This window comes from Pempheris klunzingeri, chromosome 7 (assembly GCF_042242105.1).
Source record: "Pempheris klunzingeri isolate RE-2024b chromosome 7, fPemKlu1.hap1, whole genome shotgun sequence".
Taxonomy (NCBI): domain Eukaryota; kingdom Metazoa; phylum Chordata; class Actinopteri; order Acropomatiformes; family Pempheridae; genus Pempheris; species Pempheris klunzingeri.
In genome coordinates this window covers 12,803,837-12,830,896 of record NC_092018.1, presented here as the reverse complement: position 1 = coordinate 12,830,896, position 27,060 = coordinate 12,803,837, and the positions used below count along the sequence as shown (strand labels likewise).

The 27,060-nt window shown below is 39.2% G+C and overlaps 2 protein-coding genes across 3 annotated transcripts; one reads left to right on the top strand and one right to left on the bottom strand.

The window, feature by feature from the left end:
- Window positions 1–1,091: 1,091 nt before the first annotated feature.
- Window positions 1,092–14,172, bottom strand: malt1 (MALT paracaspase 1). 2 transcript variants are annotated; one of them, XM_070833903.1, is made up of 17 exons: window positions 13,948–14,172; window positions 12,994–13,160; window positions 12,351–12,472; window positions 11,013–11,160; window positions 9,743–9,921; window positions 9,412–9,508; window positions 9,257–9,304; window positions 7,941–7,964; window positions 7,786–7,830; window positions 6,700–6,903; window positions 6,401–6,578; window positions 5,689–5,760; window positions 5,470–5,597; window positions 4,696–4,845; window positions 3,472–3,629; window positions 3,086–3,211; window positions 1,092–2,425 (listed from the first exon to the last, which is right to left on the bottom strand). In XM_070833903.1, the coding sequence occupies exons 1-17, from the start codon at window positions 14,094–14,096 to the stop codon at window positions 1,922–1,924; spliced, it is 2,499 nt and encodes an 832-aa protein (XP_070690004.1). In that variant the 5' UTR covers window positions 14,097–14,172; the 3' UTR covers window positions 1,092–1,921. The 2 variants fall into 2 exon arrangements, with proteins under 2 accessions (XP_070690004.1, XP_070690005.1); XM_070833904.1 differs by lacking the exon at window positions 9,257–9,304.
- Window positions 14,173–19,209: 5,037 nt separating this feature from the next.
- prlrb (prolactin receptor b) lies at window positions 19,210–26,788 on the top strand. The gene is made up of 8 exons (XM_070834036.1): window positions 19,210–19,270; window positions 20,081–20,213; window positions 21,546–21,715; window positions 23,070–23,233; window positions 24,507–24,648; window positions 24,743–24,839; window positions 24,933–25,002; window positions 25,083–26,788. Exons 1-8 carry the CDS (start codon window positions 19,210–19,212, stop codon window positions 25,854–25,856), a joined length of 1,611 nt encoding a protein of 536 aa, XP_070690137.1. The 3' UTR covers window positions 25,857–26,788.
- The last annotated feature ends 272 nt before the right edge of the window (window positions 26,789–27,060 follow it).

Sequence of the window (27,060 nt, the reverse complement as noted above, 5' to 3'; positions counted from 1 at the left end):
TATATTATTTTATTTATTTATATTGTAAAAAAGTCTAAAATTATATAGTAGTAGTGTGGTACTGCATCATATCATATAAGCATTTTATGTTTTCTCATGTAAAAAATTAAACTACTTAAAATTGAACTATAAATGTAGTCAAGTAAAAACTACAAAACTACAATACTGAAATGTAGTGCAAGTACTTTAGAGCAAGTAATTGTTCTTAAGTACAGTAAATGTATTTAGTTACATCCCATCACTGTACTTAATCACCTCAGCTAATAGTACTTCTTTTTCCACTGCTGGAGACAACCCACATGAGCAATATTTATATTTATTATGTGCTGCATCACTGGCTAAAAAGTATAAAATGCACCTTTAATACATTTTGTACCTAATTTTCCCTCTGTTTTTTCTACATGAGGACATTTTGTATCTAAGTTGCGTTCTTTTCTATCTCTGTCCTCCAGTATTTCTCAGTCAGCTGTTCCACCTATAAATAATCCTAAACTAAATAAAAATCCTAAATTAACATACAGCAGCACATTATGTTTGTGTGTTTCCTGCTGCCATCCAGACGGGGACAGCCAGAGGACTGAAAAATAAAAGTAGCTTTGGGTAGATTTTTAATCTGATTTTATGTCAGACAAATTATTATAAAAGGTTTTAACCATCACTTTCTGTCTGCTTGGATATTTACATTTCATATGACCTAATAAAAAAACTTGTATTTACATTAGTTTCTTTGCCTTATATCTACACCATCTATGCATCTTCATACTTGTATGTGTATAATTCAGTACAAAACTTTCTTTTTAAAGTGCCTTAAAAAGGATAAACTTGAACTTACTACTGCCATATAATACTATATATTTATTTATTTCTACCTGTTTGTAAACTGTTAATCTATCACAGTATATATATATTTATGTGCTGTTATATATATTTGCAAGAAGGATCCTGAGATCTAAATATTCTTGTCAAAAACAAGGTTTGTACAATTCAAGCACTTTTCAGGCATTTTCAAGGAACCCTAACCAAAAATGTCCAGACTCTTGGAGCCTAAAATATTACTTTAACTGCAATGGTGAAAAAATAAAGGTATTCCTTAATACCTACAGCAATCAATGTACTCATAACTTTGTTTATTTTACCAGCTGTTCATAATAACCTTTATTATATGTTTTGATTATTCAATACTTGCTGAGGAATACATGAGTGATTGTGTAGCACTTTTCCAGCAGTATATTTGAATTCAAGCCTTTTCCAAACCTTGAAAACACAACAGGACCTTTCAGCGACTGCCTCACTCCGAATGTTTTGCATGAGACAGTTAAGAACTTGAACTATTCTAACTGAGCAGCAGAGGGAGCTCCTTCAGCCTCACTTTCCTCCTTCCTTCCTTTTAGACTCATCAATGAACAAATGCTTATAAAGCCATTTTTGCAGGCAAGACCTTGCGTGCAGACTGCTTCATCCTTCATCCTCTTAATCGTAAGTTTAATTTAGTTTTTGGACATTTGGCTTATTCTTCTAAACAAAGCCTGATCAGAGATACAAGAATCAGAGATTCCGGCTCTGAAAAACAATGATATTGTGATAATGTTACTCAGGGACTATGTCTAATGTTGTCAGTTATCATCCAGTATCCTTGCTTATCTGCTTGGTAAAAGTCAGAGAATCATTTGTTAATCTACACCTCCACAAAACTTGACTGGAGCCCGTTTACTGAAATACACTTTCACACTTTCATTCCTCTAAAAATGTATTTAAAAAACTCTTTAAAACTCAATTACAAAAGTCAGTGTACAGCATGTTGAGGCAAATAATGCTCATAGCTTGAAGAATATAATGTTCTAAAAAAATCTAATTAAGTTACAACATGTAACAGGAAGAGCAGCAGTATTCCAGATACAACATTAGACATTTAAAGCCATTTTTATTGCTGCTGAAGCTGCAGACTGTTGATGAACACAGTCTGTAGCTCGGTGATGTCGTCACTGGCCTCTATAGGGATGCTGAACCTGCCCGGTGAGCTTGAAAGCCCCCCAGCTGAGCCGTACTCTGGTTCATAGCGAGACTGGCTGAGGTTGTCATAGCAGGAATCCCCACAGCCTCCCACTGCACCCTGAAGATGCTCGTAGGTGTCCAGGTAGTGGTGCTGTGGCGACAGGCGGCTGTAGTCCTGAGCCTGGTGGAGGCCGTGATGGAGGTGGAGGCGGTGGTCAGGCCCCGGGCTGTGACAGGGGCTGTGACAGGGGCTGTGGGACGGGCTGTGGGGCATCCGGCACGTCTGCAGGCAGCTATTTCTCCGCATGGCCCGGTGCAGGTCCAGACGGGCGATGAGCGGCTTGCCAATGTTGATGCTTTTGGTCCAGTGGACGGGATCGTCGTCCATAGCGGTGAAGGTGCCCTGGAGGCACAAGGTGAAGACCAGCTCCTCCTGTTGTGTGCATGTGGGTTAAAGGAGAAGGAAAAACATTAAGAGACACAATGAGATCCCTTTTGTCTCTATGGCACAGAATCGCTTGTCTTGAACTAAACCAAATACTTTCTAGGACACATGATCACCACATAATAGATATTCTATGTTGAGTGAAGCAGATTATTGCCATCTAACTTTGTACTTTTTTAGCCACTGCAGGAATGAGTCTCTCTGTCAGACTAATGAATCCAACAGACTGTGGTGAACTCCTGACTTTTCCTCTAGCGCCATCATGACGTTTCCATTCTTCGCTTTCAGTGAAATGTCTCAACAGCTGTTCATTCTCATTCATTGATACAAGGGCTGAGTATTGGTACTCAATACCTTTAAGGTGTCACTACAAGCAGTCTTCGATAAGATGGGATAAAATATTCCTTTATTAATCCCACGGCAGGGAAATTCACTGTGTTACAGCAGCAACATTCAATAAAACAATAAACTAGTGGACAGACAGACAGCTAACTCCTGCAGCTACAACCCATACAGTCTGTGATGGTGAAGTCGAGCTCGGTGTATGTGATGGAGATGGCAGTTCAGTGTGCCAAGACAACACCACAATGTTTAACGCAGAATTATGAGCCAAAACTTCTTGTGAGAAAGTCCCGTTGAGAATTTTACCTTGAGCTTCTGCAGTGAGCTTACTCTGGTGTAAAGGCAGTGCTGCGGCAGGCTGCTGGACAGAAAGTAGATCCCTGTCTCCTCTGGAGTCTCTCTGTTCATCTCTTTGGGATCCACATCAAGGTCCTGCAGTGCAGAAGAAGCAGTTCAGTGTGAACAGGACGCACAAACAAACAAACAGTCTCGTGATAATTCTCGGTGCATTCACAGCATTCTGTGTATTTTAATTTTGATGACATTGTCTGTTGGTTCTTTAAATCTGAACAGGAGAATGATCTCTAATCAAATTCATTTTCCAATCGTACAATGTTCCTGTTAGATTGGTGAGAAAGATGAGAATTTCTTTGTTCTTCCTTATTGACTGGTGCTCATGACAACATACTGACCTGTGAGAAGTCTGTGACGTGAGCCTGGCAGAAGGCCATGTCCTCTGGCTTCTTGACGATGTGGGTGTAAATGACGAGGACGTTGGAGAACTCTGCAGCGAAGCCCAACTTGATCCGAGCGCCGCAGTCAAAGTTGAGACACATACTCTCAGGAAGCTCTGGTATGACACACAAAGCACCTGGATTTCATGCTCCACTCCCAAGCTCTCATGTATTGTCATTTTAACATTCTTTAAAATCGGCCCATTTACTTTAAATGTTAAAAAGAAACACAAAAATGTCCACTAACATCCTTTTAGTAAGAATTAAAGCAGCTACACTGAACTTTCATTTTGGCAGTGCCTGTGATAGATAAATAGAAATACTTTATTGAAACCCCCCCTGGAGGGAAATTCTAGTGTTACAAAATTCTGTGGACAAAAACGCTAATGTTTCCCAGAATAAAGACTGCATTTGAGCACCTTAGGAGCCATAGAAAAATAGAAATATACATGACAAAATGAGGCGTGGGTTTGCTGCAGGCATGGCGACCACCCTATGAGGACGTAGAAGAGAGCTAGGACAAATTGAGGTGAATCATTGCATCACAACTGGACCCGGTGGCAGGCGTTTAGAATTACAAAACAGAAAAGTCCAATACATCCAATCTTCTCACAGACAGTCCAATTTTCTTATGTAGGTCATATGAAGGCATAAATATTACATTGAGACTGTTTCATAACCAGTTAAAAACTCCTCATAGAAGGTTTAATTCACTGAATTATCATAAGAAGTGTATGTGTTGACTCACTGGGAGTCACAAGTTGACATTACTTTGTTTTAAAGGGTCATAAACCTAAAAGATTGGGAACCACTGTTATAGGGAACAATCCACTGATAGTCTGGTGGGCTACCATGTTGGAATAATCACTACAAGACCTGGTGGATTCTGTTTTACATAAGCAAATATTTATTAGCTAATGGAAGAGGATGAGGTGATAAAGTCTTTGGGTGTTTCTCACTCTTTCAAGCTTATTTCCAACAACAGTGACGTTGTCCCAGGAAGCCACCACGTGTGCAGGTGTGTATATTATGAGTGAAGACTGTGTGCTCAATCAACAATAACCAGAGTCAACATTTGACTGAGCGTGTAGGCCTGAGCAAAGTGGAGTTTTCCAGTGCAGCGATAACATGTGAAAAACAAATATTTAAAAGAGAAACAGACAGTTTGCGCTTCAAACTCACCGTGAGCTTTTGCCCACTGGCGGCTGTGAGCGTGAGCTAGGTCAGCGCTGTCGTCAGGCAGAATAGGGTCGGTGAGAGCTCTCCTCTCGGACAGACTGCTGCGGATCTCCAGAGCCTGCTTCCCCCTCGTAGCATCAAACTGACCCATGTCTGGACACAAAAAAACATAAATCACATGATAGCATTTCAACAGCAGCCAGTATAAACTTTAACACCCCACGAAATATCCATCACATGAGCTGAAACAGGGAAACGGGAGCGTTTTATTACGAGCAAATACAATTAATTTAACCACTTTGAGGTAATGTTAAAGACGTATCCTGTCTGTATCCTAAATGTTGTTTAATACTAAGTGTATCTTACAGCAACCTCAAATCATTTTCCTTCATTAACCCTGCATTTAAAACGTTTAAAACATCACCTCACAAGCAAGGTGATACAATTTTGACATGAATAATGCAAAATAAGCTACAGCTAATTAATTTTATTTCCCTTCTACTGAAAAGGAAACTGAAACATTTCCTGTAGAAACACAGCAACTGTAAAACAAACACATTTCATACTAAACATTGTCAGTGGCCTCTAGAAATTCATTTTAAGTGCTGCCTGAGTTGCATTTTAATAGCACTTATTGATGGACAATTCATCATTTTACAAAAAATCAAGACTACAGTGAATAATCTTACCCATATGACTATTCTGATGTAACTATCACTATTTCTTGCAGGGCTACTTTATGTGTTGTTATATTGTATGTTTCTGTTCCTCTCTCACCTTCAGCGACTCTGTCCAGCACCACAGTGATCTTCTCGTTGTCTAACAGTCGCTTCTTCAAAAACTTGACAAAGACACCGTTGGTGAAGCCACTGGAGCTCAGCTCAAAGGCCTCGGCATCTTGGCACCTGAACAGGCAAAAGAGGAATATAACATTTTACATTCTTAAAAAAACAGTGAACATTTAGTCTTGAATGGGAATAGATGTTTTAAACTCACGTGGCGTATCCAAAGACAATGTTGGCCGTAACCCTCAGGACAATGTTTGGAGTGCTGTCATCATGAATATTCCTGGAAAATGAATAAGTCTGTGAAATGTCTGAGGCGATAAATCCCTTACAGCTCTATGCTGGACAGAAGATTCCTGTTGTGGAATTACAGACAAAAACAATGTATCTATGTAAAAATAAAATCGAAGGTGTGCCCTGGTGTACCATCAACATCCTTCGATTGACTGCAGCAAGGGGCCTTTATTCAGTGGTAGAAGTATTCAGATCCTTACACTGTAAAAATACCACCCATTCAACTACATCCAACATGGCCGCCCACCTCTGAGCCGGGTTCTGTTTGAGGTTTCTTCTTGTGAAAGGGGAGTTTTTTCTTGCCATTGGCGCCCTGTACATGCTCTTTTGGGGATTCTTTGATCCTGATTATTTTCTTCAGTAAATGATTTATTGTTTGGTGTGTAAAACTTCAGAAAGTGGTGACAAACATTGTCACAGTTAACACAGAGCCCAAAGTGACACCTTCCTGACGCATCTGCTCTAAAAAATTATTAGAAAGAACTTACAATTATTAAGATAATTAAAAGAAGACACAGAAAATCCTCATATCTGAGAGACCAGAAACCATGAAACATTTTCCCGATATAATTTCAGTAAGAGTTCAATCCCAGATAAGTGCAATAAACTTTAAGGACAGGAAGACTCACCTCTTCCTGCACATGTCCAGCAGGAAAACATTGAGGCCCGTCTCCTTCTCCTGCATCAGTTTAAGGATGCTCTGCACACATAAACAGTTGGCTGACCGATACGGGTTTGGTGCGTCTACTGGCACCATGAAACTGTTGCCGTAGTTCTCATATCCATGACCAGCGTAGTACAGCAGACCTAAAGAGGGAGGATGTGTTTCAGTCACTCTTATAGACCTAAAACACAATTTATGTAATTCCTGTTATAGGATGTGACTCTCTCTGGGTTTACTATCATATTTACAATAATCCCAACATACCATAGACTCCCTTGTGAAGCAGCAGCAGGAACTCGTCGACAGCGTTTCTCATCTCTGACTCTGTGAGGTCCAGCAGTGAAACCACCTGGAAGTTCAGCTGCCGCAAGAGGTTGGTGAGATCGTACACGTCCACCATGGGAGCTTTGAGCTGTGGGTGGTTCTGGTAAGACAGGTTGCCGATCAGCAGGGCCACTTTGTCAGTCGCTGGAGCGGGATAAAACCATGCTGTTAAACTATACATCCACGATAAGGTGTACAAATTCAAGCAACAAATGTCCTCAACAAGATTCTGGCTCCAATTCAATGATCCTGAATGGCTGTTCTGTATGTTTCAAAGTTTTTTTATGGGTTGGCCAATAAATATGATGGCTGATTATAAGATATATCTGCGATAAACTAACAGACACACAGCACAGTAGGTGAGGGGTATTGAATCTTCCTGCCACATTGATCCATCTCAATGTGGATTCTTGTTTTTTATTTAATGTGTTTTTGTTGTGTTTTGGTTTATTTTTTGTCTTGCTTCTACTTTTTATGACATACATGCTGCTCTTTTTTTATGCTGCAGCAGGAACGAAAATCCCCCTTTAGAAACAATAAAGAACCAAACTTTATATAGAGTATGTTCAATATGTTTGTGACTGATAATAATAGCAGTTCAGATTTCAGTGAAATGACCATTACAAAGAAATGCAGGCAGGAGAGGAAGAGGGTCATATTATGTTCAATACCAACCATTTATAGCTGTTTGATGTCATGTAATACATCAGCCCTGCAGCATAAAACAACCTTTGTGAAGGTTGTAATTTTCCTTGATTAAGCTCTATGGTGTTTTTTAGGTATTATTCTCTGGTGTTGTTGGACTTTATTAAGCTGTGACGTGTTATATTGTTCTCCTGTGTAGCTGCTGATATCATATGTTACAAGAAAGCTACAGGTTTCACATCTTGATTTTGGTGTCGAGAGGGGAAGTGGCGATATAGAAGATCTTACAATAGTCACATTTACCACTAACATGAGTAGAAAACACATACACAGAGAACATGGACATGATCAGATTTGAATAATTCACAAAAAGACACTCACCATAAAGCTGATCTGGAATACTATTGAGAAAAAATTCACAGGAACCTAAAATTACAATTTCACAGTAAGGACAAGAAAAGATCATGTAGCAAGAGCTGCATAATGAAAATATGTGTTTGAACAGGCATGTATAAATATTTAATGAGTAGTCTTACCTCCCCCTATGGCGTAAACATCATCTAGGAATCAAATATAAAATAACATTACCATCATGTTATTTTTTAATCTTTTGATACAGGAAAAAATTATCAGTCAAAGGGAAGGTAAGCCTTACAGCAATAGTGGGATAGATGTCTAATTTCCATGCAAAAATGCATTTCATGCAATCAACTAATTAGAAATAAATCCAGATATTAAAGCCGGTGTTAGTCTATTGTCTATCTATACTTTTCTTATTGTCAACGAATCCCATGAACAGACCAAAACTAACAATACTTTTCAACTCTTTTGTCCCATCTGTGGCATCTTTAGGTCACATTTATGTGGTTTCAATGGTGAAAAAGGTTCAGGAATTCCCAAAACAGCTGAGTACTGTAGTATTCAGCAAATGTTACTCAGTAATTAATGCATTTGTTAGGGACTGTTTTCAGCTGCATTTAGTGCTCTTGTGAGTATTTAAAGCAGTATCAGGATGGAGTATTTGGGACTGATAGCGACCAGGTGTCACCTTTTATGCAGGACTGCACAGCATTTTTATCCCTTGTTCTGCGGGATTGGACCTAGTTCTCAAACGTCAAAGCAATGCAGGACAGATATTTTTCTAAAATCTGGGCTTTTAGCCGTGAAGAAAGCAGGGAGGGCCATCATCAGCTACACTCTGATTCCCTCCACTGTCAACAAGAAAGCCAGTGCAAGGTCAAGGTGCTAATTGTGGCTTTCTCACCATGTTTTCTCACTGTCGGGCTTCTCAATCTGTGAAAAATTATTTCTATAACCTCAAAACCTACTGAATAAAAAATCATCATCATCAGCATTGTGTCTTAACCTTGTCAACATTTTAAACTACCTCTCAGCATTGATGACGTGTCCCACGTAGTCCCACACAAACCAACGTCTTTTCCACACATTTGGTTTGTTGGGATCGGCTCAATATGGGGACCGACCGAATAAACTACAGTCGCCGTGTAGATTAATGAGCTGTATGGATCTGATCCTCTGACAACACTACGGCAATTCATTGTTAGTTTTGTTGACAATAAGACAAATACAGAGTACAGCCAACCTTTAAATGTACAGTTTATTGAGAGAGAAAGTAAAAATTCATGAATGTGAAGCCTGGAGATCAAACCCTGTGAGCCTTGCGGTTGTTAGTGTTTATGGGACAATAATCCGGATCATTACCCGTATGCTGTTACAGGAACAATTTAGAGTTGTGAGCAAAGTTATGATTAACATGCACATGCAGCTGATTCCTTCTAATAGTTTATCTATTGCCATTTCATACACCGACCACCAGTCCTTTCAACTCTACCTTCAGAGCACTCCATTGCCCCTGAAATCTGGACAGATATCCTTGGTGCTTTCAGTCAAGAACAGAGCAAATAATCACTCAGACATCACGAAAACTGAGGTGGTTTTACTGGATTGTAAATATGGTGTCAAAAAGTGTACTGAAATGTGACATACCTATCACAATGTCTACTTCATTGGTCCACATTCTCTCAGTGCTGCTGCTGATCTCACAGCGGTACCTGCCGTGCTGATCCTGCATCACATGAGGAATCTGAAACGCAGGTTTTATTAGAAAAAAAAAAAGTAAGCGTAAACAATGGTTGCTAGAAACGATTGTGTGAATCGTAAAGGTAAACTTTAATGTGTCACAAAAGCTACAAGTCCATGTTCTTTAACGTTTGACAGTTATAAACAGAAACAATTTCCAAAGAAAAAGAAAAAGTTTCCAAAGGAGATTTTTTTGTAACAGTAACATCATGAAACCTCTCTAACAAGCTGTCCTCACCACGAGTTTCCTCTTTGTGGCTTTGGGGATCGGGACTCCATTTCGGTGCCATTGGTAGCGAGGGATCGGCCGTCCCACGGCTCCACACTCCAGCTGCAGGTTTTCTCCGACGTGTAGCCGCTGGGACTGAGGCTGGATCACCAACTTCAGCCGGCCGTCTAGGGAATGATAACTCTGCCCTGGTGGTGGGAAGAGGAGACTTCATAAGTGAATTATCGTCTTTTTTCCCCCCCAAAACGAACCACACAATCACACACTGACAATACAAAAACACGCATTACAGACATCTCAAAATAAAATGACAGACAAAAAAAATCGTCATGGTGCAACAAGTGAAATAAAAATGTAACTGCTATAATGAAAAAATGAGTGATTAGCTTTAACCACAACAGAATGGACTCTTACAACACCAGTGTGGTGACACTAGAAAGACGATAATTCAGTCATGTGAGATGGGATATTCACCATGGAGTTGATAACAGGTTTCTCATGGCTAAGTGAGTGAGTTATCTTTTCCAAAGGTATGCAACTGTTCACTTCTGAGAGCCACAATCCAAGGGGCAAGTTTGTTACCATAAGCATTCAGTTAAAGGTCCCATATTATGTTCATTTTAAAGTTCATAATTGTGTTTGGATGTCCTATTAGAGCAGGGTTCCATGATGTAATGTTGAAAAAGTACAGTCCTCTTCTCATACAGACAAGGCTGCAGCAGCTGTTTTCAGCCTCTGTGTGAACGCTCCATTTTAGAAGATCAGAACAATCTGCTGCTTCGCTCTCGTCTTCAACATCTTTGTGTTACTGTGAGCTGGTGCTTAGTGAGGAAAAAACAATGACGAACAGAGAGGTGGATTCAGGAGGTTTTCAGTAGATGGGGACAGTCGGCCTGCTGCAGGGCTGGAGGAGGTCACATGACCAACAAATTACCTTATGACATCATAAGGGGGGCCAAATCTAAACAGAGCGTTTTCACAAACACATTTAGTGAAAGATGGAGCAGAAGAAGAAGAGACAGGACAGTCATTTCTCATAGTTTGAAGGTCTCTAGGCACACTGGGGACACACAATTATGTTGAAAAGGCATTTAAAAAGTGTATTTTGCACAATATGGGAACTTTAAAAGATTCCTGCTTCAGCTGGTAATCCTCATTTGGAAAACTACTCCACCTCAAATATCTAAAAATATAACAAAAGTGGTTCAAATGAAAAGAGAAAAAAAGTGCATGTATAAACGTGGCTCACAGGGCAGGACACAGCAGTCTGACTTCTTACCACAAGGCACGGCGACACTCAGGACGTCCACCTGAGCCCACTGGCTGAATTCAAACGTTTCCCCACAGTTGACTCTGCAGATGTAAAAGCCAGCGTCCCTCGGATGGACCGGACTTATCACCAGGTCTGGAGAGACGCCATTTGGCACCTGAGGTGTGACAAAATGTGAACCAGAAAAGAAGCCAGACTGAAATCATCGATTAGTCGATTGGTTGTTGCTATCAAACTAATCTCCACCTTTCTCTGATTCCAGCTCCTTAAATGTGAATATACTCTGTTTTTTTACTCCTCTATGACTAAACTAAATTGAATGTCTTGATAATGTAAATAACCGTTAGTTGCAGCCCTAGCCCATTTCATATTCAACCTAACTTGCTCACTCTGCTGGCTCTTCAAAGTCAAAGTATGTGTTTCCCACAGTATCTCACTGAATACATAAAATGTGCATGAAAATTAGCAGATTTTAAGATGCATACTGCTGGAAAACCAAAGTGCCATCCTTCAAAACACATCTCAGTCAAACTGTAGCTAGAGGTGCATAAAAGGTAAAACTGTGGAGATGTGGATGTGCGTAAATACTAAATGCTGTATGTATCTTTCCCATTGGAAAGTTTGGATGGCCAGCTCTGAAGCAAACTGGTTTCAGATTTTTTGTGGAAAAGGGGGAAGAGTACGACATTTGGCCCAATTCACTTTCAGTGGGCAAATGGAGCACAATGAAGGTTTTGTTTAAGAGAAAAACCAGTTTAGACACTTTGCTCCTCTGCTGCAAAAAGGGAGGATGGATGACAATTATCTAAACAACAAGCACAGAGTTTAGACATTTATTACAAATTTTTCACTGCAGTCAAATGCAGGTAAACATCCTGGAAGGCTGAACGACTCCATATTGATCTTTTCTTCTATTTAGTATATTTTGGTTTGATATTTATTTAAAACATTATAAACTAATAAATAAATTATATAGACATGTTTCTCAATCTCAGAAGGTGTGGCTGGTAGTGACGATTTCAAGCCCAAACCTGTGAATCTGGCACTTAAACTGCAGTTTGTTATTCATTGTTTTGTCTGCAGTTTTCCCTCGAGACCTGAGGCCGTACTACTTCAGTGAATACATCTGAGCACTACTGATGTAACAGTGATAAAAGTTAAAGGCAAAATACTTCACAAAAAGTATGAAGAATGGAGAGATGATGCAAAACATGGGCATGAACACAGCAAGGAAACTAACACCAGAGACAAAGAGGTTTTGATACAGACTTACTTTAGATAAGAAAGAGGGTTATGTGTGTGTGTGTGTGTGTGTGTGTGTGTAGTCGGAGGTTCGTCGTAGCTCACCTCTTCCTTGCTCTTGAACCACTGGTACTGTACGGGAAATTTGCCCACAGCATGGCAGCTCAGGCGCAGATTGTGACCCGATATAAGAGCCACAGACTGCGGCTGGATGAGGATCTGCAAGGCTAAATGTTGAGGAGACTTTCACTTTGTCTTATATTGCAACGCTGATTTCAGACGGGTAACAAACCCTTAGCAAAAAGACAATTTTGTAATTCAATTCTGTATCCTTGGATCCTTCATTTTGAATTCCTGAATCGTTCGGTCTCTCTCTTAATTAGAGAGTTTGGTCTAGACCTGCTCTTTATGGAAAGCGTCTTGAGATAACGCTGTTATGAATTGGTGCTATATAAATAAAGATTGATTGAGTGATTGATTGATTGTATGAAGCTGATATTTAATGTTACATATAAAAATCACCCAAGTGGGTTAATTTTCCAAAAGAGCAGTTTTACAGTACTTATCACCCCACCAATAATACAATTTAGGAGGAAACACGCAGTCATTACCAAACCATGTTTGCAATGACAACCTTGTACAGTGTAGTGCAGTGTAATCCTCTTTAAGCTAAAAAATAACAACACTGAGAACAAAGATCAACCTTGTTTGGAACATAACAACAGGCGCAGGGGCGGTCTTGGTGTACCTGACGGCTTCAGGCACTGCAGGGCCTCAGAGTTGCCCAGAGTTTGGAGGTAGTCGACCAGGTAACCCGCAGTGCAGCCTCGCTCTCCCATCAGCCTCAGCAGCACACGGCTCGGGCTGCCCTCCAGCTCCAGCACCTTCAGAGAGCACATCTCCATGTCGTCTGAGCTGGAGAACGAAGCGGGAGATCAACATCTTTCACCATATTTCAGATATCAGAGTCGTCTTGATTGGCCAGGCATGTCGGCACATGAGAGGAATTTTACTCTTGATATAATTGCATAAAGTGCAGAAAACAAATTTACAGAAAGATGCGACTCTAGATATACATCATCTCAAAAGATATATACACTGTGCGCACAGCAGTTATACAGTATGTAGGTGACAGTATGATAAAGTCAAGTCATAAAGGCAACATGGTGATGACTTTTAAGATAAAATAACAGGAATTATTTGTGATTTAAGTGCTATTTTTAGATCTAGATTCTTAGAACTATACTGAAGGCATGATTGTGATTTACATGTAAAAGTCTTTTTGTTGTGATAAAGTTTTTAGAGTAGAGTGAAAAACCAAACATCTTAATGGTTGTGTTACATAACCACAGCATCCCATTTAATCTTTAAGACTCACATGTACTTTAACATTTATTTATTACATTATTTACACCCATTATATCCCTAAATCTGCATTTGTAGGCCCTATAACCATCTATTGTATTTAGTAAGTGCATCATACATTGTATAAAATAGTGTTATTATTAATTATCAGTGTCTTTTATATCTGTTGTGTCAAACTTGCGTGTGAATACATCATATTATGAGTATATATGTTTGATATTCACAATAAATCAAAGTAAAAAAAAGTAAAATAAGCATATAACATGACATAAAAGTCTGACTCTGGAGGATTGTGGTGATTTTAGATAGTTTAAAGTATGGATTCATTTCAGCCTACCTGACTTTAAATCGTTTGTCATTGCCCACTATCTCTCCAAGTTTTCGCCATCCTTTATTGCTGGATCTGTCCAAAACCTCGCAGAGTTTCTTCACAACGGGCTCCTTCAACAGGCTGATCTTCGTGGACCGGTCCAAAGACTCCGACATGTCAGCCAGCAGGAGAAATTCACCATCAACACCGGAGACACCGCTACAGCACCTGAAAACAATTCAATACAACACAAAAAAAAGTTCACTTCCTGGAAGAAACGCTCTCAGTTGCACGGTCACACCTACGGTTGAGTCTCCGGTTTCAACCCACGGAACTACGGGCTGCACGAGCCAAAGATTATGTCTGCGTCAAGATAATGTCCTGTATGTAAACGCGATAGTTCATTTATTTTAACAAAAAAATTTACCTCGTCATTACTCAGTATTCACACGTATGGCCTGATCTATGAGGAAATACGCCACGGTTGAACTGTCATCATTTTAGTGGTGTTTCAATATTGAACTAGCTTACTTCAACTTAGCATTAGCATGTCATTATTTCCTTTACCACTGAAAGAGCTAGTTTTCGCTTTCCGTTAACGTTAATTGAAGGTGATAGCTAATCTTGCGCTGATAAAAGTTCATTAATTTTGGCTAGTTTAGCTTGGTATGGCTAGCGTAGCAAGCATAGCCGGTCGGACTCCGACAGTTTGAATTATTAAACCTAAATATTTTTGTTGGCTAGTTACTGTTACGCCTGTTTATTTTTTTGCTATCTAGTTAGATGTTGTGTTACTTTAAATGCGCCACAAATCACTGGTTTAACTGTTGGCTGCAAATGCTAGCTAGATAGCTACATGCCAATAACGTTATTTCAGCCAGGTTTTGAACTCGACGCACGAAAACGGAATCAGGGCATAGTGAGGCATCTCGCTTCGTCTGTACTCTTTGGCTATACTGTACTCAGGTAAACCAGACAGGTAACCCCCTCCTCCTTCGTGACACCTCTCTTATGTCATATCCTGTCTAAGATGATAGGCACGTGTGTATGCATTATAGCATTATCTACCTACTTGTCTAATTCAGGTGAATCCAGTTTCACCAGCCTCTCCAGTACTTTTCTTCACATTTGATCCGTCTGTGTTAATTTACAACCCTCACATGTTGCAGATCTCTTCTCTGATTAAAAGCTGTATGTGCTGCTGTTAGTCAAATAATAACTTCCATATAAATTCTCACATATTTTTAATAACAGATGATGTTTCATCTGCATGTGATGACCACAGATGGCCTGTATGTTTTAACTAATAACATCTGCAGACATTTATAGGTTGTGCTTGTTGTTTTCCCTTCATATCTCCTTGTTTTAGGTCAAAACAGAACGCACAGCCAAGCCACAGGTTTAAATCGGCTCATTAACCGCACGCTGGTGACGACACTTCCTTTTTCGGTGCTCACAGGTTGTGACAGGATGAGGACAGACATCGGTTTTACACTGCTGGTGCTGCTGTCTACAGCTGCAACAGTAAGGAGAGCGGCATCATCTTTGGCCAGAGTTGAGTCAGCCCCTTTAAAATGTGGTCAATTACTGAGTATGTATTACATGGCAAGTTTCGCAATTAGTAATATAATTCATTGGAATACAAAACAAATGTAAACTGATCTAAATTTCTTTGGTTTAGTTGAAAATCTGACACTGCAAAACTTTGCACCACATACAAAAAAATGGACGCTGTTTTTTCTCATTAACCATCTTAAAACATTTTCAGTATAAATAAAATACATCTTGCACATTCAGCATTTACAGTTGGTCAAACCAGCCTTACAAAAACAGTAGTGGCACAAACTTCAGGTGTACTGTGTGTATTCTGCAACAATTTGTAATTTCATGTACATTTTAAAGTATTCATTGTTGAGTTGACGTGTTTTAAAGACATAATCAAAAATGTAATTACAAAAATCTACTATTTGTTTTGTAATTGCATTTTTCTTCAAATGTAATCTAGGCTGATCATAGTTACTAATTTCTTTGCAATCTGATTATGTCATTTGATTAATCTGTTACTGCCTCACCCTGTCTTTGACCAATAACAAGGTGATGTTTAAAGGGTGGGTTTATCTCTGTTGGTATCCAGCCTTACACATGCAGGTATGTTGACTTGACATGTTTTAAAACTGTTTACAGTGAGGTCAACAGTTTTTATCAGTAACCAGGACACAGTTTCTATGAAGACATAATGCTATTGTTGTTTTTGTTTTTACCGCTGTGAGCACCACAAGCAGTGTGGTGCAATATTTACAATGTCTGATTTTGAACCAATCCAAAAGTATTCGGATTAGGTTACATTTGTTTTGTAATGCAATAAAACCTGTTGACCTCAGTTTTTATTGGAGCTAATTTCTCTCCACAGAGGAAGTTTTTACTATGAAAACTGTTCACAGCATCCAAAAACAAAGTAATCTTCTGTTAGACTGCAGCGGAGGAAGTCTCTGTAAGAGTTATCTCACAACCCGGGAACATTAAAGAAAACTATCTGCATGGCTAGATTCCCCTAAAGGTAAGTAACATGATTAAATCATTGGTTTCTAAACTGTGGAACCAAATCTCTCTTTTTTAATGGTATTAATGTTTTAAATGAAGGAGCTGATGCTTCTTTCTCACACACTTTTCACCAGTTTATTTCAAGGCTAAAAATCTACTTCCTGTATCAAAGAGCGATAAAGTCACACCTACTGCACCTACAAAGATTGTTTGTGCATCAAGATGAGTCACTGTAGGTGAATGCTTAGATGGCAGCCGTCACCTGGCTACTGCTCAGTGGAAGAAGTAGGTAGGTAGTAGACTGCAAGCATTAATTTAGTGTAAAATACTCTGTTATAAATAAAAAAATCTTTTAAAAAAGTATTATCTTAACCAAACACACTGTACTAAAAATAAAACCTCTTTATTATGGTGAATTATACTTATTGATGTATTAATTTGTACATCACTTTAATGTTGCTCCTGTTTTAACGACGTCACATTCTGCTTGGTAGCTTCATCTATAATAATATATCATAATTTAGTAGTTAGTATAGTTCGTATTAATAATCTAAATCTGCACAGTCACTAGCAGGCCAACTAATGTTGTAAAATAAAAGTATTGGCTGAAAACATGCAATATTTGCCTGCGAAATGCATTTAAAGTATAAAGTAGAATGAAATGGAAACAATACAATAAAGTACAAGTACAAAGACTCCTTTACAGGATGTAACTTAGCATATGATTAAAAAACATTTTAAGAGAAAGTACGTACTTTTCCTGTGAATTGCTCTACTTAAACATATTAAGTCCTTTCCAGGTGATCATTACCAGGAATCATTAAGTGTAAATGAATGAATTAGCAGTGCAGTGTCAGTGTCATTGTGGTTAGGAGGCCGCAGTGAGAGCTCTCTCTCTGTCTGTGCTCTCTGAAGGTGATCCCTCCCCTCCAGGAATCTCACCTGAAGCTTCAGACTCACTGCTGCACACCAGGTGTGAGGAAGAGGTCTGCAGAAATGTCATGACTGAAGAGGACTTCACCTCCGCTTGTCATTGTGTCAGCATCAGTTAAATGTAGTTAATCCACAAGGAGCAGAGGTTGACACCCGTCATCAGGTGGTGAGTGAACGTCAGAGCTGTAATTACCTTTATTTGTGCCACATAGTTCACTTTTATTGTTGTTTAGCACAAATGGAGAGTCAATTCGCTGTGTATGTGTTGGCAGGTAGCCTTACAGGGTATGGAAGAATAGATGCTGTACGTGAATCATTTTATTTAAAAATACTCTCAAAATAATGACTTATATTCAAAGTAATGGGAAACTCATTATCTAAAAATATTTTTGTTATATATTTTGAGATATACAAATCAAATCAAAATAATGGAGGACGTCATGAGATTGTAGTGTAGTTATAATTAATTGTTTTTTTTAAGAAAAAAAAGTCAGAATTCTTAAATGTGACTATTTCTGTTTTCTTTTCCCCTACATGACAGTAAAATTGATATTTTGGGGTTGTGGACAAAACAAGACGTCATCTTGGGCTTTAAGAAACACTGATCAACATTTTTCACCATTATCTGACATTTTATAGACCAGGCAAATAATCACAGATTAATCGGCGATGAAAATACTCTTTAGTAGCAGTTTTATTTCTGATGCAGGGCCAAATTAAAGGTAATGACATTCCTTAGTATTAAAAATAAAGTTTCTATGAGAATAAAAAAAACTGCATCTGGAAATAAAATCTAAAACTTGTGGCACATGAAGCTGAGCTTGTTGTCACCATGGTTACTGTACAAAACAAGAAAAGGAGATTACAGCCTCTTCAGGGTGCCACAGTGGGTGCAGCGAAGGGAACTTTCCCACACCTCTTCAGGTGACTAATTGCATAAAGCATTTCACTGTTGTTACGTAGCAAAGAGCAGAGAGGCAGAAAAAGGGCTTTCTTTGAGCCAAAGAACCAGGGAGCATAAATCTGCAGTCAGTCAACCTCCTGAAAGGTTCAAATGAGTTTAAAAACCTGCAGGAAAACAGTGCAGGACTGTGGGGTCAGTAAGTGCGTTAGAGCCGAGTGTGTGTGTGTGTTTGTCACTGCGTATCCTAAAACTCAAACATGCATTTTAAAGTGTATTTCACAAATCTGTGCACTGTGTGATCTTCACTTGAGTCAGTGGACCTCAATGAAAATAACATAAAAACATAAAAAGTCAATTTTGGTCATTCTAGAGGACATTATTGAGCTATATGAGTTAAAAAACAACATGTGGCAAAGTTTATCCCAGCAATCATTTATGACTGAATTATGTTCCTGAAGGGATGTTTTACAGATTTAACACCATTATGTTGCATAATCTTTTTCACAGCTATCTGACTATTTCAGGTAAATCCAGTTTCTGTCTGAAACCAGCCTCTCCAGTACTGTTCCTCACCTTTGATCCGTCTTTGTGAACTTATAACCCTCATTTGTTCCAGATCTCTTCTCTGATTTAAATGTGTTATGTGCTGCTGTCAGTCAAATTATAACCTCCATGTTAATTGCCATATTTTCAATAGTAGATCATGTTTTACTGGCGTGTGATAACCACAGAGTTTGCTATAACGTCTAAGAACATTTATAGGTTGTACTTGTTGTTTTCCCTTCAGATCTCCTTGTTTTAGGTCAAAACAAGACGCGCAGCCAAGCCACGGGGTTATATCACCTCATTAACTGAATGCTGATGATGTGGCTTCCATTTTGAGGACACGCAGCGTGACGGCTCTTGTCAGGATGGGGACAGATCTCAGGTTTGCGCTGCTCGTGCTGCTGTCTGCAGCTCTGGAGTCATTTGGTAAATTGAAAGGCTTGAATAAACAAAAACAAAAAAAGCATGACGTTTAAAGGGTCAGTTCACTCAAAATACAAAACAAAAAAAGTGGTATATACATGTAGACATACACATAGTTTTTGTTGGTAAAACAGCTGTGAAATAACTCTTTTTGTGTTTTCAGGGAGGGTAAAAGTTTTACAAATATGTTTTAAACAGTTACAGGAATCCATGTGTTACTCATGTCCGGGTTTGACGAGCATAAATGAACTGGTTTCTAAGCTAGACTTGGTCTGCTGGTGTCTAGATGGGGATGACACGTTATCACAAACCTCATAGATGGTTTTAAACAGTGTTAAAACTTTATTTAACATCCTTTCATAAGCATAAAAGGTGCAAAATACGGAGAATCTGTCACTTAATTTAAGTTTCTCTTAAGTCTCCCCTCAATGCCATATCAGAAACTTGGATTATGAAAAAATTATGTTACTGTTGAAATTTTAAGTGCAAATTTTTTAATGTTATGAGTAGAAACGAAATGATCCTTCATTAACTGTGATGTATAAGGAGTTTAGTCTAGACCTGCTCTTTATATAAAGTGTCTTGAGATAATATTTGTTATGAATTGGTGCTAAATAAGTAAAAATTGAATGATTGATTGATTGATGAAGACATCTTAGAGAGTCAAATAGAGAGACATATTTCATGGCGTAATTTTGGTGAATAAGCCCTTTAACGTTTACATTTGTTTAAATCAGTGTCTCACTGGGCTCTTTTTAAATCGTTTTAGTGCTTCGTTGGGAGCTGATGCTTGTTTGTCACACGTGTTTCCAGGCGTGTCTCCACCAGGGAAACCAGTCCTGCTTGGCTGCAGGTCCCCGGAGAAGGAGACATTTACCTGCTGGTGGCAGCCAGGCTCTGACGGAGGGCTGCCAGCCACACACCGCCTCTATTACGAGAGAGAAAGGTCAGTCCAATAACTTGCTTGCTTTATTTTTGGCCTTTTTCTTTTACTCAACAGGTCACAGTAGAAATACAGGAAATACTGAGGGAGGGAAATTGAGAACGACGTGCAACAAAGGTCCCCAGCTGGAATCGAATGAGGGTTTCGATCACCTCAGATGGCCCATTAAGGTTCTGATAAGTTTATCACCCGCACGGAGAGCAAGTGGGTGGAAAACTACCAGCATCCTCGTTCACACACAAATTATTTGTTGCTGTACAAGTAAAAACCTGCAGACTTCAAACGCCTCACCTGTCTGACCCTCACTCGCCTCGGGCCTCAGGGTAAAATGCCAAAAAGATGGCAGCATCAGCTGGTCGGTCCACTAGTTTGGTTCAGGCCATAATATCTTGACAACTACTGGATGGATTGCCATAAAACCTTGTACGGACAGTCAAAGTCCCCAACATGACCATCAGATCAGTATTTTGATCTGTCCAACTCTTTGGTTTAATACCTAACAGAGGTGGGAAGTGACTAGGTACAAATACTTTTTTACTGTTCTTGGTAGAGTTTTCAGGTATCTGTACTTAACATGATATATATTTATTTTTTGGACAACTTATTATTTTTACTTGCTACATTGTAATACAAATATATGACCTTTCTTCTCTTTACAGAAGGCCGTTGCGTTAGTTTTGTTACATTTGAGAGGAATTATCGCTTATATTTATTTTATTTGGCATCATTGCACACCTTCCCAACATTGAAACCCTTTTCGAACAAAATTGATGGGACAGTAGCACATAAAAAAGACAATCCCTCGGTGTATCCAGAGGTCCATATAATGCACAACAGACGTATCAAGACAAAACAGACAAGACGTCAAGCGTCTGGTGAATGTGACATCCATGCAGAGGGAACTAGCAGCAATATTTAGGAAAGTTAGCCGACGGAGCAGATTCAAATTCTTATTTGAGAAAATTGCAAGAAATATACTTTTATCCTTTAAGTACATTTAACAGCATTTACTTATTCACTTTTACTTGATTAAAGAAGTTAGAGAAGAACTCATCACTAATTTTTACCCCTTTTTTTACACAAGTATCTGTACTGACTGTCTTCAGTTTCTTAGAGGATGACATTTGGGATCATGTTGCAGTGATCAGTGGACACCACACCTGACTCATATCTGATTATCATTCAATCCCTGTGCTTGTTTATTGAATGCCAACATGTATTCACTGCCAACAGCACAGTTTTATGATGAGGATTTTTTTTGTGTGTAAGCAAAATTCCCTGAGTAGTGTTGGCTCACGTTCTGCTCAGTAAAGATCTTGTTCTGTCTGCGTGCAGATTGGAGGGAACGTACGAGTGTCCGGACTACCGGTCAGCAGGGAGGAACTCCTGCTTCTTTGACAAGAACCACACCTCTATCTGGGTGGACTACTACCTGACAGTGGTGGCCTCCAATGACCTGGGGAATGCCACCTCAGACACCTTTAAGATAGACGTGATGGAAATTGGTAAATCATTAATCCCATAAAAAGCAGATTTAGAGGAGATGAATGAATCAAATCTCACAGGAGGGATATTGAGAATATTCTGATTTTACTGACACAGATGTGCCTTGTATTTGTAATAGGTGCATTTAAAAAAAACCAGACATAAATATCAATACATAGAAGACAAGAAAGGCATAAAGGAAAACCAAAGTGCAGAATAACTAAGGAAAATTTCAGCAAAGTAAGCCTCTGTATATCTGCGTGTCAGACTAGGAGAGATACACTTTGCACTATTGACGTCTACTAGACCTGTGTTTTCAATAGGGCTGTAGCAGAAATGAGGGAACACAGCAGAAAACTATCTGCATTGATTCAGCTAATGATTGGCACGGTTTTTGTCCGTGCAGCGTTCCTGGGCTCATCAAGGAATGGAAAAATACTGAGTGACAGACAGGAGGCACAAATGAAAACCTGTGCAGAATGAGGTGGAACTGGTTTGTTGCTGTTGCAAAACTTGTGTGCAGCCTCGTATCAAATCTCACACCTTTTGTTTGGTTATGCAGGTAGATGTGCATGTGATCTCCATGCACTAAGCTTTCAATACATTTGGAGCAGAGTCTTTTCACATGTAAGAAATCAGTAACTCCACTGCACTGGATCTAAACTTAGGTTAATGTACAACATATTTTTGTCTAGACATTCTAAAGACACTTTGATGTCCACGGACCTACTTCATAAGTAATGTCAAGGATATATTAAAATTAACTGAAACTAAACTAAAACTAAAACAAGGTGTGAAAAAGTTTTAGTTAACTGAAATAAAAATAATGGCTAGACTTAGAAAAGAACAAAATCTGACACAATATTGTGTATTAACAACACTAACTAAAATAGAATTTAAAAAATACAGGAAATGTCTTTAGTTTTAGTCTTTGTCAATCTGGTCAAATCTGAACATGAGGAGGCGTTGGTCCATATATTTACTGAGACTAGCATGTCTACATGACTGTGAGTTAACTGCCTTGTGCCCCGGACAAATACCCCCAATTATTTTTATCTAAAAAATAAAACAAAAATTCACACAGAAACTGATAAAAACTAAACTAAATTTAAACATTTTTAAACAGCAAAAACTAAACTTAAAGCAGCAACGCCGTGAAAACTAACTGAAAACGAAACTGACTTCGACAAAAATGAAAAACAAAATACAAACATAAACTGAAAAAAAAATACAAAACTCTGCTTCAGACACTCATGATCCCCAAATAGATGTGAATCTTAACGACCACGTGAGCATCCTCACGTGTGCAGCCTCACAGAAGCGCTGGTGCGGGCGGCTGTGCACTCTGAGTCTTGTTCTGTCTGTGCTCCACAGTGAAGCCCGACGCTCCTGAAAATGTAGCACTGCAGGTGGAGGAGAGAGAGAACAGTCCACATCTCCACGTCAGATGGCAGCGTCCTGCTAACACGGACACCAAGTCCGGCTGGGTCACTATTAAATATGAGCTAAGGGTCAGACAAGACAACAGCAAGTGGAAGGTGAGTTTTAAATGTTAAAATTCCTAAAAACTCAGATTAATTAGCACATGAACAACATTTTCCACAGTGGGGCCAAATGACTTCACAGATCTGTTTTTAATCTTTTTGGTTCCCAAAACTAAAGGTGTTCTCATTGGATGACAGCTGCACGCTGTGTTTGATGGACTGGACAAAATGAGTAACTGGTCTTTTACTACATGAGTCAACAACACATAGTATCTAACTTCATGTAATTCATGTTTTCTGATTCGGATATAAGTGTGTTTTACAGCTGAAACAATTAGTAGGATTGTTTTTCACCCATAATGCCATTTATTCACAGGTCCCACCTTCTCAAATGTAAATTTTTGCTGGTTTTCTTAGTCTTCTATGATAGTAAGCTAATTATCTTTCAATTTCTGACTGTTCGTCAGACAAAACAAAGCATTTGAAGGCATCCGCAAGAGCTCTGGGATGTTGTAATGGCCTTTTTTCATCATATTTTAACATCATAATGAAAATATGTCAGATTAATTAAGATAATCGTTAGTTGAAGCCACAATTTAATTACATCAGTTTTGTTTGTGTAAACAACAGTAACATATGTCTGTTTTAAGTCATATTTGGCTGACAAACCCCATAAGATGTCATGAACTCGTGTAAAAAGCTCATCTATTTTAGCATGTGCGTACGGGGTCTTTGTGTTGAAAGATAATTAAAACAAAACACACACAAAAATAATGAAGACATAGGCCTGGATGGTAAGAAACTGGAGGTTATATGGTCTAATATTAAAATATTGAAAATCTATTATGTGAAAGGCCTTAAGAGGGAACTCAAACATGTCTGAGTTCCTAGCAGAGAAATTTAAGTTGTGAAGGCACTCCAGTTGTAAAATCTAACTGATAGCAAGTGATTGGAGGCAAAGATAAGGGTGATAATCCTGTTTTAAGTGCATTTTGGCTCCTGAGGAATCTAGTTTATTTAGTTATGATTTGCATCAAACTGCAAACTTCTCTCTAAGGTAAACATTCAAGTTGCTTTGTGTCCAGCAAGTAGGGGGCAGTAAAGGGTCTGCTTCCAGGACAGGTCCTTTGACCCACTGTTTGTACTCTGCACTTTTTTTTTTTTGTGTACTGTTTTGTTGCAGTTGTTATACAATAAATCAGCATAGTGTCATTTAATCAGATACATTTAATTCACCAATTCAGGAAAAACAAATGTATTTGTAACTACTGTTTGACCCAAATACGATCTTAACTTGGCACAAAGTGATACTTTCTTTTCTCTTTAGGAGCACAGGTCAGGTACACAGACCCACTTCAGCCTGTACAGCGTCAGTCCCGGGGCGGTGTACACAGTTCAGGTGCGCTGTAGATTAGACCACAGCTCCTGGAGCGAGTGGAGCAACACTACCTGCGTGAAAATCCCTAACTGTACGTTTCAGAAGCTGTTTGCTGCATCTTTGGCTGTATGGTGAGAAAGCAACTGGTTCTAATAATCACTAACAAACTATTTTTTGCGGTTTAGATCTTCAGAATGAGAGACCGTTTTGGATATTGCTTTCCACACTCTCTGTAATCCCAATTATGGCAGCAATGTGTATCTTGGTCATGAAGAGGAAAAAGTATGTATCTCCTGCAAAAAAAACCAACTTTTAATATAAAGTCAGGATGATAAGGATAGTTTGACTCTTGACTTACTTTCTTTTGCTCCTCAGTGTGAAGCAGTGTGTTCTGCCCCCCGTTCCTGGTCCAAAGATAAGAGGAGTTGATGTTCAACTTCTCAAGGTAACACTACACCTGCATTGTATTTCCAGTGTATCCAAAAAGCTGCTCTGTGCTAAATCAACCCTAAATGACCCTTCCAGAGCGGGCAATCCGAAGACGTCATCAACGCCCTGATCATCAGTCAGAACTTTCCTCTTACGGTGGCCAGGAAGGACCAGATGGAGGACTACCTAATTGTGACTGACGGTGGACTTCTGCCAGATCCATCCAATTGTCAAAAAAGGAAGACAAGCTTGATTATCCCCTCTGGCTTCCTCTTAGAAATCCAATGTAAGAACTCCACCCCCAGCCAAAATGATTGGAAGATGGCTGAGGAAAGAAAGAATGAAAAGGATAACTTTGTAATAAGCAATAAGCCTCTCTCTGAGGACAGACCATCTAAAGTGGAGCCATCTCAGATGCCTGCACAGAAACAGCAGTGTTCAAATCACGAGAACACAGCTGAGAACGCCATGAAAGTCCATGCAAACAGCGGCTATGTGGCTATTGAGAGACAAGTGAAACAGGCGGACTACAGCATTGTGAAAGCGGTGAATGGTGACAGTGTCCTCATCCTCGGGAAACAAACAGCCCCGTTTAACAGCTCTGGCTACATGGATGTTCAGAGACAGGAGGAGAACATGTCGGAAGACTACAGCAGGGTGAAAGAGGTGGGCAGCGACAGCATGGTCTTCCTGCAGAAACAAAACGTGCCCGTTGACTCTTCCTGTAGCAAGAAGGGAAACCATCACACAGACTGTGCCCTCCAGAAGCCAAGAAACCCTCATGTGACTGGATCCAGTAAAGTGGGAGTGTGCACAGAACTCATCGACAGCGGCTATGTAGATACTGTCCCTGCACCACCTTTAATGTAAAGTTTTGTTTTATATGCAACATCCAAAATTGACAGGCATCCCTAGTGATGGACTATTAAAGGTTCAGAGTGTGGGATTTAGAGAGATTATATTAGCAAAAATGGAATATAGTATTCTATGTTTTTAGTAGTGTATATAATCATCTGAAACTAAGAGACATTGTGTTTTCCCTACCTTAGAATGGGCCCTTTATTGGGGGCTGGTCCTCTTCCATGTTTCTACGGTAGCCCAGAAGGGTCAAACAAAGGCCTTTCACTTTTTTACATTGAAGAGGCAGCTTTAATTTGATGGTAAGAATGTACTGGTTGGCAGGCGAAGAGGAAGAAAGATAGTGCTTTTTATTTAGCAAAAGAAAAACCAAGGGAGCATGAATCCTACAGCCACAGTAGCTCATCTATATGCTAAGAGAGAGAAGGGCGAGGCGAAGGGTATTCACTTGGTTGCATTCTGCAAACAAACCGCTGGATGCCACAAAATCCTACACACTGGTCCTTTAAGAGTTAAAGAAAAAAAGCTAGAGGTGTTTGATGTTTTTGTCTTTGTTACTGGATGACTAGTCGTGACATTTGGCACAGACATTTATGGTCACCAGAGGATGAATCCTACTGACTTTGGTGATCCCCTGACCTTTCCTGTAGCACTACCATCACAGGGTTCAGGCTGAAATATCTTGACACCTATTGGATGGATTGCTGTGAAATTTATTACAAATGTTTGAGGCCTGTTGAGGATAATTTTTAATTCCATTGGTGATCCTCTGAATTTGCCTCTACTGCTGCAAGTAGGTCACAGTTTCTACTTACTCAGAAAAATAATGTTCCTTAATGGATTGGCACAGAATTCATGTTTTTTTTTTACAAATTTGCATGCATTCAACGTCCCTAGAGAATAAACTTAATAACTTTCCATTTAGCACCATCATCATGTCTGAATTTCAATCTGTACAATGATTCTTGACATAAATAAAAATATAGAGTCTCGCCAGATTTATCATTTAAAGGGACTGTTCAAATTTCAAAGTGGGTTTCTAGGAGGTACATCATTTTAAGCATACGCTACATTTAGAGTATTTTCACCACTTTACATTACAGCCACCAGACAGTAATTTCACCTCGCAGAACACAGGAGTTACTAGTGTACAGCTTCCTCAATCAGTTACAAACACTGATTGAGGCAGCTGTAGACCAGCAACTCCTGTGTTCTG